The 19,105-nt window shown below is 44.6% G+C and overlaps 1 protein-coding gene across 6 annotated transcripts in view; it reads left to right on the forward strand.

The window, feature by feature from the left end:
* Nucleotides 1-19,105, forward strand: part of ZFYVE26 (zinc finger FYVE-type containing 26) — a 1,794,472-nt gene that overhangs the window by 161,039 nt on the left and 1,614,328 nt on the right. For 5 of the 6 annotated variants that reach the window (XM_077465059.1, XM_077465061.1, XM_077465063.1 and 2 more), the window contains exon 5: nucleotides 10,964-11,097. In XM_077465059.1, coding sequence (XP_077321185.1) covers nucleotides 10,964-11,097 — 134 coding nt within the window. Of the gene's footprint in view, nucleotides 1-8,235; nucleotides 8,353-10,963; nucleotides 11,098-19,105 lie in introns of those variants that run through there. The other variant, XM_077465064.1, reaches the window with a different exon arrangement.

Consider the following 19,105-nt stretch of genomic DNA (forward strand, 5'->3'; position numbering starts at 1 on the left):
TAGAGGACTTCCGGCAATCCACTACCGGTTCCGGTCGCGCGGCGAGCGTGGACGTTCGGGACCTTGGCGGCTATTTTAAAAAGCCGCAGCCACAAAGCGTTCGCGCTGCATCGCTTTATCGCCATTACGAAGGGAAGCCTCCAGGCGGTTAGGCGTGTACCACAAAGCGTTCGTGCTGCATCGCTTTATCGCCATTACGAAGGGAAGCCTCCAGGCGTGTTCCGATCGAAATGGATGCAGTGGAGAGTGGCAGAGGAGCCGAACCAGCTCAGGTAGGCAAACACAGAGGTGTCTTGTACCTACAGGGCTGGGAGAGAGGGGGGAAGGAAGTAATGGACTAATCAATGCATAGGCATTTTGAAATGGTCCAGGTGTATTTTTCCTCCCTCCCTCTCTCAAACAGGATCCGGTCTAAAGAGTCTTGCGAATCCTGTTAGCGGTTGGTGGGGTGCACATAGGTGTTTGGTGAAGGCGTCCTATTTTGCTAAAGGTTTCGCTGATGTTGGCTTGTCTGTTTTTTCCCCTCCTTTCTTCTTTCCTTCTCTTGCCTTAGGCTCTGCCCAAAGAACCAGAGAGGTCAGGGGGGAAGACGAGATGTCCTTCATGGATGAATAAATTAAAAGGATGGTCTAAGCCCCAATGTAAACCATGCATAGACAAATTGGTCTATAAGGAAGCTACGGGAGCTTGTAAGGATTTGATTTCTGGAGTACAGAAAGAAATGGAGTCCATCAAAGCAATGTTAGCGAACCTTGAAACCCCAAAACCAGCCGCAGTTCCCTCTGCTTCCACCCCAGTAGAAGGTGACAAATCGGAGGAGGAGGAACTTGATTCTCTGGATGGCCTAAGTGAGGCGGCATCATCCAGAGATGTTCCTGTTCAAGGGTCAAGCTCTCTCAGATACAGGCTCTCACTCGAGGAGGTTGATGCCTTACTGGGGGTAATTTATGAGACGCTAGAAATCGGAGAGGAGCCAGTCTCCCTGTCCTTGCATGACTGGATGTATCAGACCCTAAAAACTGATTCAGTTAGGGTCTTTCCGGTTCATAGCACACTGATAGATTCAATCAAAAAAGAGTGGGAGGAGCCAGAGAAAAAGTTATTTTTCCCTAAAAGCATGAAGCGGAGATTCCCCTTCAGCGAGGACCCCTCTTGTGTTTGGAATAAAGTGCCCAAGGTAGACGCAGCTTTTTCCCAGTGTGCAAAGTCAACTGATCTCGCCTTTGAGGACATGGGTGTTCTAAAGGAACCCATGGATAAAAAGATGGAGGTACTATTAAAGCGGTCATGGGAAGTAACCATGAATAACTTAAAACCTGCAATGGCCACGACAATAGTGGCTCGCAACTTGGAGGTCTGGCTGGAACAATTACAAGGCCACTTGAAAGGGGGGACCTCCAGAAAGGAAATTCTGGATTCCCTTCCTATGCTACATAAAGCAGCAGGCTATATAGCAGATGCCTCTGCGGAGTCTGTTAAATTGTCAGCCAGGACCGCTGCCCTCGTAAATTCATCGCGCAGGGCACTTTGGCTGAAGTCTTGGTCAGGAGACTCGGCCTCAAAAGTGAGGTTATGTGGCATCCCCTTTGAGGGAGACCTTCTGTTCGGACAGGACCTTGAGAAAGTCCTGGACCGTACTGCGGAGAAGAAGGCCTTTCCTGTCAAATCTAAAATGACTACAGGTAAACGCTTTTTTCGTCCTCAACGGCAGGGACAGTCACAAGGACAGACCTCTAAGGAGTCAACCCCTAAGAAACAGTGGATGGGAGGAAAACAGAAAAGCAATCTCTTTTCCTCTTCTAAAAAAAACACTAAATCCCAGTGACGCGGCTCCTGTGGGGGGGAGACTGGGGCGGTTCCTCCCACAGTGGGAATACGCTACCCCAAATCCTTTTATCTTGAGGACCATCAGGGAGGGTTACAAAATACAGTTCAGACACATCCCACCTGCAAGGATGTGTCTGACCAAGCCTCCCAAAGACCCCCAGAAAGCGACAGCTTTGCTGTTGCAAATTGGCGATTTAATAGATCAGAGGGTTCTAGTGCCAGTTCCGCCACAGGAAATAAATCACGGTTTCTATTCACACGTGTTTGTAGTAAGGAAACCGTCAGGCAAATTCCGGTTGATCTTGAATCTGAAGTTACTGAACAAGTGGGTAACTTACAAGAAATTCCGGATGGAAACAATTTTTACATTGAGATCAGTACTCCCTCCAAATTGTTTCATGGCCTCTCTCGATCTAAGGGACGCGTATCTTCACATCCCGATTCGAGAAGACTCTCAAAAGTATTTGAGGATAGCGATTCTTTGGGGAGGACAGATTTGATACCTCCAATTCAGGGCTCTGCCATTCGGTCTGTCTTCTTCCCCCAGGATATTCACCAAGGTCCTGGCAGAAGCATTGGCTCCCCTAAGACTGAAAGGGATCGCTGTCATACCGTACTTGGACAACCTTTTATTCTTTGCCCCCTCAAAGCTCCAACTGCAGGGAGATCTGAGGGTAGCCATCTCTTGCCTAAAAAGGCTGGGGTGGTTGGTAAACGAAGATAAGTCGCACTTGATACCAACATAGGCCATACAGTATCTAGGTTTTCTGGTAGATTCAGTGTCACAGAAATTCTTCCTCACAGGGGAAAAAGTGATAAAGGTGAAAGAGATGGTAACCTTCTTGCAGTCCAATCAGACAATTTCCATCCAGTCAGCTATGGCAGGGTTGGGCCTATTGGTGGCAACAATCCCTGCAGTTCCTTGGGCAAGAGCTCATTTCAGGTGTCTCCAGGCCAATATTCTGAGCAGCTGGGATGGGACACAAGAGTCCCTGGACGGGACTATCCATCTATCCTCAAAGACCAAAAGGTCTCTGGTGGTGGAAGAGAGAGGAGAACCTAGTACGGGGTCTATGGTGGTCTCCTCCAGTGTCTGTTCGCATCACCATGGATGCCAGTGCTTGGGGCTGGGGGGCCCACTTGGGGTCGAAGGTAGCCCAAGGATGCTGGGGGAAGACACAGTCCCAGAGGTCGGCCAATTGGAGGGAGTTGCAGGCAGTCTGGGAAGCCTTAAGGGTGTTCGCCAGGGATCTGAAGGACCACCATGTACAGGTCCTCTCGGACAGTATAGTGGCGGTTTCCTACCTAAACAAGCAGGGAGGAACAAGATGCCCGTCCTTGATCAAGCTAACAAGTACGATCATGCATTGGGCAGAAGAGAACCTAAAATCGGTTTCAGCGGTCCATCTAAAAGGGGTGGACAACCACCTGGCGGACTTTCTGAGTCGACACTGGGTGTACGAATCAGAATGGTCACTAAACGGAGATTTTCCAGATGTTAGTGCGCAAATGGGGTCTTCCGGAAGTGGACTTGTTCGCCAGGAAAGCGAACACCCAGGTCCCAGTATACTTCTCCCTAGAGAGGGAGGCAGGGGCAAAAGGGATAGACGCTTTGGCACAAAGCTGGGCATTTCACATTTGCTACGCCTTCCCCCCCATTCAAGCTAATTCCTCTAGTCCTGAGGAAATTTTTGCAGGAACGGACCACATTGATACTAGTGGTTCCGTATTGGCCGAAGAGACCATGGTTCTCAGTGCTGCTGGGCCTGACAGACGAACCTCCCCTCATACTGCCCAAGAGAGCGGATCTGCTGTCCCAGGGTCCAGTTCTGTTACCAGAACTACAGACCCTAAAATTATCGGCCTGGCGTCTGAAGAGAGTCTCTTGAAGTCTAAGGGACTCTCGGATAGGGTAATTAAAAGACTTCTTTCTAGTAGAAAGAAGGTAACCCAAGCAATTTATGTTAAGTACTGGAAACTTTTTTGTTCATGGTTGGACACTAAAAAGGTGTCTATGTATCCCGACAGTCTTGGAATTTTTACAAGACGGTATGGATAAGGGACTGGCCATTAGTACCTTAAAGGTACAAATTGCAGCCCTGTCTGTTTTTTTGGATCAACCTCTGGCGGTAGACCCGCTAGTTAGCAGGTTCTTTAAGGGGTTGACCAGGATTAAACCTGTTCCGTTCAAAATTTTACCCAAATGGGACCTGTCAATTGTGTTACAGGGATGGGTAAAAGTCTCTGGAGGAAGAACCTTCCTTGAGATGGATCACGCTTAAAACGGTGTTCCTAGTGGCTATTTCCACAGCCAGACGCATTAGCGAGCTTCAGGCACTTTCGGTGAAAGAGCCGTTTTTACAAATTTTTGAGGATAGGCTGGTGTTGCGCATGGACCCTGGGTTTTTACCCAAAGTAGTGACAAAATTCCACAGAACACAGGAAATTGTTTTGCCTTCGTTCTGTGGGTCTCCCACTAATCCTAAGGAGGTAGAGTTCAGCCAACTGGATGTGAGAGCCCGTGTCTTACAATATCTGGAGATGTCAAAAAACATTAGAAAATCAGATGCATTATTTGATTTACATGCGGGTAAAAAATTGGGGTCACAAGCTTGAAAAAATACAATTGCAAGGTGGATCAAACAAGCTATTGTAGAAGCCTACAAAGGAATGAAAATGGAATGTCCTTTTTCCCCCATGGCTCACTTCACACGGGCGCTATCGACCTCATGGGCAGAGCGAGCTGGAGCAACACCAGAACAAATTTGTCGAGCAGAAACTTGGTCAAGCTACTCGACGTTTATAAAGCATTACAGATTGGACCTTATCTCAGCGCAAGACCGGGCGTTTGGGAGAAAGGTCCTTCAAGCGGTAGTTCCCCCCCCTAATCTGGTAAGTTCTCGTTGATCCTCTCTAGTGCTGTCCTGGACAGACTAGAGAAAACGAGAGTTAGACTTACCGGTAACTCTGTTTCTAGGAGTCGTCCAGGACAGCATGGATTCCCTCCCTATATGCTGTTATAATGCTGGACAAGTGTTTTTGTCGTTACAGAAGCCGTTTCCGGGGAAGTTCTCGTTTACAAGACTTAAGGGGAAGGGACGGAGACTGCCCTTTAAAGATCTGGTTTGTGTTTCCTGCCTCTGGAGGTGGAGCCTATCTCTCTAGTGCTGTCCTGGACGACTCCTAGAAACTGAGTTACCGGTAAGTCTAACTCTCGTTTTTTGATCACTTTTATTCCTATTACAAGTAATGTAAACATCCCTTGTAATAGGAATATGGCATGACAGGTCCTCACCTCTAAGCTGGCAAGCCTGAAAAAAAAAATAAAAAAAAATTCTGGATTTGATCGTATTGGCAAGTCGGTAGAAGCACCGGAGGGTGGCGCGGGGTTGTCTATGGCTGGGTATTGCAGGGTATCTCAGAGTATGGCATTGCAGAGCATTGCAGGATATTGGAGGGTGTTGCAGAGCGTTGCAGAGTGTTGCAGAGCGTTGCAGAGCGTTGCAGAGCGTTGCAGAGCGTTGCAGAGCGTTGCAGAGCGTTGCAGAGCGTTGCAGAGCGTTGCAGAGCGTTGCAGAGCGTTGCAGAGTGTTGCAGAGTGTTGCAGAGTGTTGCAGGGTTCATTTTCGGTGAGCAGCGATGTGGGCACTGCAGATGCAGCCCACATCGCTGCTGACACCGGTCTCTTCCCCCTCCGCTGTTCCGATAGGTACAGAGAGGGGGAGGGAGGAACCGGCGTCATAACATGATGCCGGTTTGTTTACAAGTGATCACTCCGTCATTTGACGGAGCAATCACGTAGTAAACGGCCTCTATGAGCGGCCGTTTACCGTGATCTGTGATGCGCCGGGTCCTGTGGACCCAGCGGTCACGGATGTTCTCGAGTGCGCGCCCCAGGGGGCGCGTGAGAGCGGAATTCTGGGAGGACGTCATATGACGGTCTCCCAGGGTTAAGAAACCGCCCTGTAGCCGTCATTCGGCTATAGGGCGGTTATTAAGTGGTTAAAGTCCTGGGCAACCCCACTTCTTATGGTTTCCGCTTCTACCTCCATTCCCTCCACATGTATCCTGGGTTCCCTTATCAGTTCCTCTTCCTGGGCTATACTTTCTATCACTGCTTACATAACATTATCCACTCCACAGATATCTTTTTCTCCGGCAACATCCATCCCATCCTTAATCTGGACCTTAGAGGGGGGGGCATAGGGGGGTTTGTGGGGGTTCCGGGGGTAGTGTAGGAGGTCCCCACTTAGATGCCTGCTGATCTCCTATAGTCTGATGTTATTGAGGGGCGAGAGAGTGGCCCATAATGTATCACCTCCCCCCCCTTCTCCCTGGGTGTGCTACCCACCTCCGAAAACCAACTTAAATCTTTATCCGTGGCCTTATTCATCTCCTCCTCCCCACCATGCCCCCCTGTACCTCTGATGGCTTTATAGTCTCTCTCCTCTGCTGTGATTTTCGGCTCCGCTGTGATTTTTAAGTCGCAGCTTCAGCTACAGTAAATCTGGCTCTGCTCTGATGGCCTTCTCCATTCTGTAGTGGGCTCCCCATCTGGTGGTTTAATGTCAGCATCCTGGGGGTATCTCTCCCGAGCTTCTCCAACACCCCCTGGCCTCTGGGGACCTATAACAGGGCTGTAACATGGTAGTCTCCTCAGCTCTTTGTGATGTCATATATGCAATTAGTCCTCCATTAGCACTTTTGCTACTTCCTCCTGCTGGCTACAGTACGGCTAGTCTGCGGGTGGGCATCTACACTGTCAACACCCAACATCCTCTGCTATAGCGCTGTATTGCCTACCACTACTCCGCGCTCACTTAATGGCCGCTGTTTGCTGCCTCTCCAGCGACACGTCCCGCTGGCCGCTCGGACCCCTCGCTTCTCCCCGCTAAACTCCTTCCCGCCTGCAGGACTGTGCGCATGCGTCTCGAGTTTTGGCTCATTGGACGCTCCTCTCACCGTCGGGTCATTGGACCATCGGCACGTACAACACTAGTGCCTCCTCCTCTCACCACAGTCCGAGCATGCGCACGGGAGCTCACACCGCGCGCATCCTCTCAATGATCTAAATGATGCGCAGAAATGCTTGGTTTGTACATCTTTCGTTTTAGCTAGAATTGTCTGTGTTTACATATGCTAAGTCACCTTGCCAACAATTAAGCTAGAAGGCCATTCTGCCTCCAGGAGTGTACAGCCAGCACTCTGTAAATAATTCTTCATGTGTTCACAATGAAAAGTAATTTTGTAATAAAGCTGCTCAGCTATTCTCCACAATGGAAAATATAATAGCCAGGACTACCTTCACCTAAGCGTGTGAACGTTCCAGGTTAAAGGTGATAGCAGGCATGGTCAGTGATCAAAATATTGATCAAAAGAGAGGAGACTGTAAAGGAAATGTATAAGTTCTGTATATAATTGTGTTCTATTTTGTATGTATTGCACACTGCCCTCACTGTGCACATGGCACGAATAATGTTTTTATTGCATGTTTGCATTCTTTTGAGTCCTGATTATAATTAGCCTGCCTATATTACACCCCTTGTTACCATAAAAGTACAATTGTAATATGTGATACCTACATAATCATGTGTATTAAAACAATCAATTGTGTCATAATAAAGCAGAACAGTTATTTGGAAAGATTAAAAAAAAACTGCCCAGCCCAACATGAGCACTACAGAATATATGAACCAAAGGTGCGGTTCCGCCTATACTGAGCCCCTAGATAAATGGTTAGTGTACAGGGATCCACAATGGGTAACTGGGTTACCAAAGTCCACAGGGACTAAGTCATGTAGAGTCAACATCTAGAGAAACGGTTGTCCATGTGAAGTGGTTGGATCAAGGGTGACTATTAACACCAGACAGGGGCATTTTGTTTTTAAGTTGTGGGATGAATTTGGGGTTAGGCACTAAAACTAGTAAAGTCAAAACAGAATACTTTTATATATTTGTCTGAGAATGACGATTGGATGAGCACTATGACTTCCCATCTGATCATAGAAGCTAGAGTATGTGAAATTTGTAAAATGGGTTTAGATTAAGATAATTTTGTAATTTTACATTTTATGCAATAAACCCTTATTGAGAGAAAAAAAAAGGATTACGATGAGGCTGTTAATTGTAATACAGCTGCCATAATACTGAGCAAAGCCAAGATGGATGGGATACATACGTTTTTCTACAAAAATGAATTCTAAAGGTCTGATAACTTGATGTGCGGCCTATGATGCAAGCGCAATAATAAATACAATTTAAATATAACAGACCCATCACATAAAGTCCACACACCCTGATTGAATAGATGCCACCTGCAGCCGGTTGTTTTATTGTTTTTGATCGGGCTGAGAGCTTTCTGGTCCGTCATTTGCAGATTGTTGGTCCCCTTTTTGTTGTTTTTTTTTTTTTAAATCCAAAGCAGAATGTGTCGATTGTGAAAGGATGGTCCCCTTTTCCTTGTAAGTGCAGTGGTATAAGCAGAAGAATACTTTGGATTTATGGACATCTCGGCATGACCGCACGGTATTGTTATCATTTATTAAGTTATGACATCAGGAAAATGTTGTCTGAAAACTAAGGACTTGTGTTTATCTAAAACTAGCAGAACAAGCAATGATAAATTATAATATTTCCATGTCAGTCACCCAGGAGTAAAGAGAAAAAAAAGCGGGGTAACACATTGAACAAACTCCCAAAAGAACACACAGGATAAGTAAATTGGGGGCATAAGTGGCAATAAATTAGAGCAAACAAATCCACACAGGATATTCTTCCGGAGGTAAAATTAGGAAAAGAAGCTAGCACCAGCAAAATGGCAAGTGTGATCTATGCTCTGATCGTCGTGCAGGAGTCAAGGGAGTAAATTTATATCTGTTTAATTGAAAAACCCAGAACAGTCACTAGTCAAAGAAGGCTAGAAAAAAAAAAAAAAACCCACCCCATTAATTTGTATAAAAAGATCCAAAAAAAGGGGTATAGATGAGAAATGGGAAGATGGCTGATATATTCAAAACTAGATTGACGCAACAGCAAGCAAGTAAATAGCCCTCCAGCTGTATACAAAAGATAAAAGCAAAATATGCAAGAGACCCCAATCAGATAAAGGGGAACAGGCTATTGGATATTACAGATCCACCAAGGGTAGGTTTATCGTGATTTGATATAACTTACCCATGTGCTATCAAGCTCCCATCTGCTTCCACCAAAGTTTGCAGACTCAATAAAAATTAGTGTCTCAAAAAAATTATACAATTATTATTTGGTTATGGTGTTGCATGACTAAGTAATTGTCATTCAAAGTGTGAGAGCATTTGGTTGTGCAAAAGTTATAGCATTTACAAAATAGGGGATAGTTGGTGGCGATCAGCGATTTTTATCGTGACTGCGACATGGCAGACACGTCGGATATTTTTGACACATTTATACAGCAATCGGTGCTGTACAAATGCACTGATAACTGTGTAAATGACATGGGCAGTGAAGGGGTTAACCACTAGGGGGCAGGTTAAGGGTTAAGTGTGTCCTGGGGCGTAGCTGTGTGACACGTCGCTGATCTCTGCTCCCAATCACAGGAAGCAGAGATCATTGACAATGTCACTAGGCAGAACGAGGAGATGCTTGTTTACATTAGCATCTCCCTGTTCTTCCTCCCAGGAGATGTTCACGGGTATCCCCGCGGCGATCAAGTCTGCGGAACCCGTGACCCGACTCATGGAAGTCCCAGCTAGCATGCAATGGCACAGCGACAAATTTAAAGGCATGTACAGGTATGCCCATTTGGCCAGCGGTGACATTCTGCCAATGTACGTCTGCGTGCGCCAGTCGGCAACTGGTTAAACAAGATGTAATCAATCGTTTGATCACCCTTCTCACGAAATACACAAAATGCAGATTGTTTTTGTATAACGATGGTCATACGCTATGCAGAGGAGGGAGTGGACATGGGCAGCTCTCAGCTCTCCAAGCCCCATTCATAACTCTGCATAGCAGGAACTTGCATTTCCACATTTTGTTTTTTTTCTGTTTTTTTTTATAGCGGGGGAGGGGGGGGGGTTGGGGGTGGGAGCATATTCAGTCATCGCACATAGGGCAGCCTATCCACCTGAATGGCTGCCCTACACACAGCAATCGCCCCAAAGAAACTTCAAATCAACAGGCTACCCATGTGTGTCACAGGAACAATGAGGCTCCATTCACATATGTTTCTTTGCATTTCAGAAATGTGCTGCAGTAAAAAAAAGCACCACTCTAATAAAAAAAAACTTCTGAAACTTCTTTGGGGCGATTGCTGTGTGTAGGGCTGCCCATTTAGATGGATGGGTTGCCCTATGTGTGATGAGTGAAAATGCTCCAAAATGCCTCCCCTCACTGAAAAAAAAAACAGAAAAAAATGCAGAGTTGATGGCGGGGCTTGACAATTGAGTGTTTCTGTCCACTGCCTCCTATTTACTTGTATAAAGATGGCCATACACTATGCAATCTAAATGTATATGTGGATTTTATGTAAGAAGGGTGATCACTGATTGCATCTCATTTAAAAAAAACATGCAGCTGGGAATGGGTCAACTCCTTCCTATGTCATAACCTATAGGCTGTGCAGGAAGTAAGGCAAAAGCAATAGATATGTTTGGAAACATGGATGAGGACAGTAAGGTAAGTGGTCTGTAGATTTAATGAGAAGCTTCGATATTTTTGCAAAATAAGTATATGAATGCTCTATTGGTACATAGGGGAGCTGTAATTTAGGGGGGAAAAAAGACGAAGAAAGTTTAACTTCTCCTTTAACTGCTGTAAACTGTGGCTTGCCTTATTTACTGTCCATGCGTTTTTAAAGCCATTTGCCTGTGTGGGGTAGATTATCTAGCAGGGCGTCCCTGTGCAGCAGATTCAAATTTTGAGACTGGCTGTATGGGGCCCCATCATATCGACTGGTGGCCCTGTTTAGACATATTTTAGTCTGGATATTTGATTTTTGAATGTGATTGCTAAGTAATTCCATGTCTGTCTACTGGTTATCTTTGTGTTATTTTATAATTCGCTGCACAAAAATAAACTGCCTGATTTAATCATTTGTTGATAACTGTGAACTGTGTATGATTAACTAAATGATGATTTTTCTCCACATTTTGTACAGTTTCTTCTCAAGAGCTCACAGATGCTGAGAAAGCAATCATTACTTTCTTTTGTGAAACTCGGCAGTCGGGTTTATGGATGAAGGTCTTTTCCCACTGCCTCTGCACTGGAAAACACTTTTTGGAGCAAATACTGGTCAGTCATAATTACAATATTATATTTGTTGCAATGAGTAAAATAATTGTTATCAAGTATCTCACAAAAGTGAGCACACCCTCACGTTTTTGAAAATCTTTTATTATATCTTTTCATGTGACAACACTGAAGAAATTTTGCTACAATGTAAAGTAGTGTGTACAGCTTGTATAACAGTGTATTTTTGCTGTCCTCTCAAAATAATTTAGCACAAAGCCATTAACGCCTAAACTGCTGGCAGCAAAAATGAGTACAATGTCCAAATTTTTCCCCTCCCCGGTGTCATGTGATGTCATTTGTGTTACAAGGTCTCAGGTGTGAATGGCAGGTGGCAAGCGCAGGTGTGTTAAATTTGGTGATATCGCTCTCTGGTCACTGAAAGTTCCACATAGCATCTCATGGCAAAGAATTATCTGAGAATCTGAAAAAAGAATTGTTGCTTTACACAAATATGGCTTGGGCTGTAAGAAGATTGCCAAGACCCTGAAACTGAGCATGGTGGGTAAGACCATACATCGGTTTAATCGGACAGTCCTATTGTGGCAAAACCAGTTGGGTAAAGGCATAGTTTCTTGTTTTCATGTTTAGATTGAGCCCGTTTTGGTTGATGACTTTTTTTCTTTTAGGCTGGGTTCACACTGCTGCGGGGGGAGATCCGGATGTGATTTGCACCGCAAATCACATCCAATCTCCGTAGCGATGCGAGTTCAGCCATACAGATAGTATGGCTGAATTCGCATCGCTCCGGCAGCAAACTCGCACGGGACCCTTTTTTTGGTCCGCAACAGAATCGGATCGCATGGGGGTTCACACCATGCGATCCGATTCCTGTGCGAGTCGGCAGATCGCACTGCGATATGCGGACGGATCTGGGGGTGTCATTAACATATCATTGACACTCCCAGCCGTCCGCATAGGGCAGTGTGAACTGCCGGCGGGAGTCATGCGATGCGGGAAAACGCAGCGGATTTGCGGCGTTCCCGCATCGCAGCGGTGTGAACCCGGCCTTAATGTAATGGCAAGTCCGTGCATTATTTGAATAAAACAAAGTTTTAAAGATTTATACTATGTACGTTTTATCTCTTTGCTGATACATTCCACTAGATGAATAAATAAATAAAGTCGCGCTATGGAAAAACCAAATCTCCTAAGTGATAGAAATATGTGAAATAAATTAAAAATAAAAATATACTGGGTTAGAGCTGCCTGTGCCTGAAGCCCTCACTTCCTTATTGGGGAGGAGAGGGAAATGAAAATGTGAAATAAAAAGGTTATGGCGCTAAACCCTATTAGTGATGAGGTGAGTTGACTTATCAAATCCTAGTGTTTGATTTTTTATATAAAAAGAGAAAGAAAAAGAAAAGAGCTGTTGGTGATACCGTGAAAAAAATATATATATCCTAAAGCAATTTTATCCAAAACAAATTGTGTGTGATTAATGTGGAGTCAGCATTCATGTTCCATTATAATAAAAACAAAAAATGAGTATTAAATTATCATATACGTATCGGCCTGCTAAAAACATGTAAACCTTCATTAAATGTGCAAATTAGTGGAAATAATGTTAATATTCATCAGTATGTTAGTGTAAAACAGATTGTGCAAACATGTGCAAAAAAATGTACAAAAAAGCAACTAAAGGTCAGAACAACCAAGGATCAGAAATAATTTAACCATAAAATCGCATGAAGTCGCTAAATGTGCGAATAGACAATATTTTCAACCAATAATCGCATGAAGACGCATCTGTGTCCAATATAAGTCCAAAATTAATATTTGGCTTGGTAGTGCTGCCTCTTCAGACTATTTTTGTAATTGTTACAAAAAGTCAATGGGGGGTATTTGATTTATTCGTGCAAATAGTGCGGGCTTTCAATTAGAGAACTTCATCCCCGGTGCGCCACTCTGTGCTATAGTATGTGAATGCTCTCACCAGAGTTAATGCCCCTGTGGGGCTGGATGGACCTTCACAATGTAAGCCACTGTGTCGCTCTCTGGCTGCTGCTGGTGCACTGGGTGAAGCTTCGTTGTTCCGTCCGTATGGTATCCAACGTTAATTATATAAGGGAAGACATATCCATAGTGTAATACGTTCTTAACCAAATCGTTCGTTTATTAATATTAAAATCTACTCACATTTTACATTAAAAGCATGTGCATATAGGAAAAACTCCGCCGTTCGTCTCAACGTTGTGTGCACTCGTTTGAGACGAACGGCGGAGTTTTTCCTATATGCACATGCTTTTAATGTAAAATGTGAGTAGATTTTAATATTAATAAACGAACGATTTGGTTAAGAACGTATTACACTATGGATATGTCTTCCCTTATATAATTAACGTTGGATACCATACGGACGGAACAACGAAGCTTCACCCAGTGCACCAGCAGCAGCCAGAGAGCGACACAGTGGCTTACATTGTGAAGGTCCATCCAGCCCCACAGGGGCATTAACTCTGGTGAGAGCATTCACATACTATAGCACAGAGTGGCGCACCGGGGATGAAGTTCTCTAATTGAAAGCCCGCACTATTTGCACGAATAAATCAAATACCCCCCATTGACTTTTTGTAACAATTACAAAAATAGTCTGAAGAGGCAGCACTACCAAGCCAAATATTAATTTTGGACTTATATTGGACACAGATGCGTCTTCATGCGATTATTGGTTGAAAATATTGTCTATTCGCACATTTAGCGACTTCATGCGATTTTATGGTTAAATTATTTCTGATCCTTGGTTGTTCTGACCTTTAGTTGCTTTTTTGTACATTTTTTTGCACATGTTTGCACAATCTGTTTTACACTAACATACTGATGAATATTAACATTATTTCCACTAATTTGCACATTTAATGAAGGTTTACATGTTTTTAGCAGGCTGATACGTATATGATAATTTAATACTCATTTTTTGTTTTTATTATAATGGAACATGAATGCTGACTCCACATTAATCACACACAATTTGTTTTGGATAAAATTGCTTTAGGATATATATATTTTTTTCACGGTATCACCAACAGCTCTTTTCTTTTTCTTTCTCTTTTTATATAAAAAATCAAACACTAGGATTTGATAAGTCAACTCACCTCATCACTAATAGGGTTTAGCGCCATAACCTTTTTATTTCACATTCCACTAGATACTACGATCTGAGACCAGTGGAGTTTTTTGTTTTTCATGTGATAGTTGGATGATCCCTCCTGCTCTTTGTATGCTAAGAAACGACTGTGGATGTTGCATATGAGATTTATGTGCCCCTTTTGACCACCTGTAATAGGTGGTCAGCACTCTCTGGTAAGAGTACATCCTAATTTTTATGGTGGTGGTCTATTCTCATGGAGGAGGAGCTGAGTGAATTAGAATTTCTACACACATTCACACTCTGAAGGCATTTCATTGGTGCTGTTTTAAAGACACATGGACTGATTTGATTTTTTTCTTTGTCAAACACAACGTATATGTTTTTTATTGTCTTGTTAATGTGATCATATCTCACGTTAGTAGTGCTGCTATTTACACATCTAATTTTTTTAGTTTGTTTTTCTTCCACTCAGAACAGGCCTCACCATGGTCGACCAAAGAAGTTGAGTACACATGCAGGGGTTACCTTTGGGAAATGGACGTACAAGTGCTGCCAGCATTGCTGTAGAGGTTGAAGGGTTAGGGGGTCAGCCTGTCACTGCTAAGACCATACGCCGCACACTGCATCATATTGGTTTGCATGGCTGTCATCCCAGGAGGAGACCTCTTCTAAAGATGATCCACAAGAAAGTCCGAAAACAGTTTGCTGAAGTAAAGCAGACTAAAAACATGGATTACTGGAACCATGTCCTGTGGCCTGATTAAACCAAGATGAACTTATTTGGTTCAGATGGTGTCAAGCATATGGGGTGGCAACCAGGTGAGGAGTAAAAAGACAAGTGTGTCTTGCCTGCAATCAAACATGGTGGTGGGAGTGTCGTGGTCTGGGACTGCGTAAGTGCTGCCGACACCGGGGAGGTACAGTTCATTAAGGGAACCATAAATGCCAACATGTACTGTAACATACTAAACCAGAGCATGATCCCCCCCCCCTCCCTTTGGAGACTAGGCTGCAGGGCAGTATTCCAACATAACGACCCCAAAACACACCTCCAAGATGACCACTGCCTTGCGAAAGAAGCTTAGGTGATGGACTCGCCAAGCATGTCTTAAGATCTATTGAGCATCTGTGGGGCATCCCCAAATGGAAGGTGGAGGAGCGCAAGGTCTCTAAAATCCACCAGCTCTGTGATGTCATCATGAAGTGGAAGAAGACTCCAGTAGAAACCTGTGAAGCTCTGGTTAACTCCATGCCCAGGAGGGTTAAGGCAGTGCTGGATAATGGTGGCCACACAAAATATTGACACTTTGGGCCCAATTTGGACAATTTCACTTAAGGGTGTACACACTTTTGTTGCCAGCGGTTTGTACATTAATGGCTGTGGTATTTTGAGGGGACAGCAATTTTATACTGTTATACAAGCTGTACACACTCGCTACTTTATATTGTAGCAAAATGTAATTTCTTGTTGTTGTCACATGAAAAGATCTATAAAAATATTTATAAGATTTGTATATATGTAATAAAACTATATTAAAAACAGAAAAAAGGAGGGCACAAACGCCTAGTGCATTACCTAAGACATCTTACAAATTTTAACCGCCAAAGGCGTGCATAAAAGGGTGAAACGCATGTTATATACAACACCAATAATGAGGATGACCCTTCTTTACAGTTGGAAACCTTCTCCCTTCCTTAGGCTGCTTTCACACTGGGGCGGTATTCAGGCGTTACAGCGCTAAAAATAGCGCCTGTGTAGCGCCTGAAAAAACCGGCCCCTTTCACTCCAGTGTGAAAGCCAGAGGGCTTTCACACTGGAGCGATGCGCTGGCAGGACAGTGAAAAAAGTCCTGCTAGCCGCATCTTTGCAACGGTGAAGGAGCGGTGTATTTACCGCTCCTAAACCGCTCCTACCCATTGAAATCAATGGGAGCCCGCGGCAATACCGCCGGCAAAGCGCCGCTGCAGCAGCGCTTTGCGGGCGGGTTTAACCCTTTTTCGGCAGCTAGCGGGGGTTAAAACCACCCTGCTAGCGCCCGCAGACCGCCGCTAAAACAATGGTAAAGCGCCGCTAAAAATAGCGGCACTTTACCGCCGACGCCGCTCCCGCCCCAGTGTGAAAGCAGCCTTAGAGTATAATCCAACATGCTAAGGCACCTTTTTTATATGCTATTAGTGTGCTTAGAGCCCTCCCTCCACAGCCTGCACTGGGCGGGACCAAACACCAATGAGGTCATGGTGAGAATTGTCAGAATCCATGAAATCAGACTGAGACAGAAGTACAGTTAAATCACACTTTTTTTATTAATAAAAGTAAAATAGAACAAACTTAGTCATAAAATAGCTTTGGAGAGATTGGAGCTGGTCGTCCTAAGTAATGTTGCTACACAGCTATGCCACACAGATCCCATAACGCCAAGGAATTATTATTACAAGCATGTCTTCAGTTATTCTCTTGCCTTTAGCTGTATGGGTCTTCCCAAGAGTGTTTCATTCCAAATCATTTCTGCTCTCACAAAGCCTGCGTTAAATGGATGGAACGCACACTAACTCCATTCACTGTTTCTACAACATGCGCCCAGTGTTTTTAAAGCACGTTGTCAGTGAAGACTCGTGCTGGGCTTCCGAGTCTCCCTGCCAAAGGCGCATCCTGCTCCCCAATTATGATGTGCTATGTGCCCAATACACTTATGTTAATATGGGCGCTTCTGATCGCCCCACCCTGCGAGATGCCGCACAATAGGACAGTCTCACAGTAACCATGGATGCCTGTCTGCAGTCTCTACCCATAGAGAGAGACACAGCTCCCATGGGAGAGGCTGCATGCCGGCTCCCTAGCTAAATGTGGAAATAAGAAAGCCTTGTAGCCACAACTATGTATGCCTCTGCACATTGTTGATCAAACCAGATCTCCCCCCAAAACAGACCTCAATACTTGGCTCACCAAAACAGACCATGATATGGAAGGGATGCATGCTGTCAGTGCCCACCCACGACCACAATAGCAGTACAGCCGATGTGTGTACCCTAGTGTAAAGTGACTCATAAGATCACACATCCACTCCACAGTATACAAATTAATAGTTTGCCATATATTGTTTGTGTGTAGGCTAAAACCTTTTGTTCATGGATACCCAAATGCAACATCGGCCCCATTTGCCTTTGGGTCCCAACCAACAGTACCCTTTAGGAGTACTATATATTTTGAAATAATAACATTTTTGGTAAGAAGCTTATGGAAATCTACCATTCTTCTGAAGTCAAAAAGTATAGAAAGTGGGGGCGCATGCGTGGCGTGATGAGAGATAGAATCTTCCTGTAAGAGCTCTGAGTAAAAGACAGTAACGGCTCGCACAGAGCTACCTCAACACTTTTTTCAACCCACAATACCTCGCACCCCTGTGGCACTACAAGGTGTATGTCGTCCAGCAATAAATTAAAGAAAAAAAGTTAGCCACAGTAGTCTATAACCATTTATCTCCTATGGGCACAGGAACGAGCCAGCATTACTAAAGATGGCTCCCAGGCCTAGCTCTTCTTTGTGCCTCTGGCCTTACCTCATCCAGTCATCGATCAGTAGCGGGAGAATCCTGAGTAACCAATGCAGTTAACAGGCTGTCTTCAAGATCTGCTTTAGTTATGAAAAATTGGCTGACAATTTTCAATCAGAACTACATAAGGCTGACAACACTCATTCTTGTAATCACAGATCTGGGCACTGACACTGATCTACTTGAAACCAAGTATGTTGAGTTAACTCTTGCTCACACAGATCTCTGTAGGGATTTTGAATCCCTGACAGAAGTATACATTCATGAAATCCCAAGTGGAGGACCTGGACAATTGCAGGAATAACCTTCGGCTGAGGGGTATCCCGGAAATGGTCACAGACCTTGTGACCGCAACAACCAAGTTATTCCATGCCCTCCTCCCTGACACCCCTACAAAAGCCTTTGTATGTGACAGGCTTCACTTGGCTTTGCGGCCAAAACCTCCAGTGGATAAACCCCCCCCCCCACCCCGTGATGTGATACTCTGCATGAAAGACTACCTGACTGAGGAGATCCTGCGATCTTCAAGAAGCACCAATAATATTGAATTGGATTGTGTCAAAATCCAAATCTATCCAGACATCTCTCAAGCTACTCTTAATCGCAGATGTGAGATGAAGGAAGTCACCTCAGTACTCCAAGCTGCTCATATACGCTATCGCTGGGGGCTCCCCTTTAAACTCACGGTACCTCTCAATGGCACCACATGTAATGTTTATAATGCTGCCGAAGGCAAGGTTCTCCTAATCAAGCCTGACCTGTTGGATTTGGATGCGGTTGTTCCCCACTCTTCTACCACACTTCCTACCCCAGTCTGGGCTATGCCTTCTCCCTGCTGGGATCGCAGAAGATATTGCCATTCCGTGTCTTAACAGTCTAACCAACCCAAACCAGGATTTTCCCTGCTGGCTTTTTGTTTTTGAACCCTCCAAGCACATTCACCTATTTGAGGGTCACTTTGCTTAATGATTACGCTGGAAAGACTAGCCTTAACTCCTGCAAGACTTTTCAGTCAAATATCTCTGTTGCTGAGAGATCAAAATTAATCCACCCATGGGAACTTACTCTAGACCACGCCCATGTGTCTTACTACGTATGAGCCGGATGCATATTTGGCTCGCATAACATTTTTTGCACCATCAGAATGTCTCCCCAAGACCCTCCCTCTCAGGCCCAATGTCTCCTCACCTCCACTGTTATTATCCCTACTTACACTCTGATACGATCTGCGGTGGTGTTCAGGGCAGTGTGTTTTGTTGGGATGCTCTGTTAGCCACCACGGATAACCTCTGTTCCCACTGTGAGAATTGGACATGTTAGTCCAAAGTATATCTTATTTTGGTTAGTTTGGACTGGTTTCCTTGACCCC

Source organism: Lithobates pipiens, unplaced genomic scaffold, assembly GCF_037356315.1.
Source record: "Lithobates pipiens isolate NorthernLeopardFrog02 unplaced genomic scaffold, aLitPip1_a1.2 Scaffold_30, whole genome shotgun sequence".
NCBI lineage: Eukaryota > Metazoa > Chordata > Amphibia > Anura > Ranidae > Lithobates > Lithobates pipiens.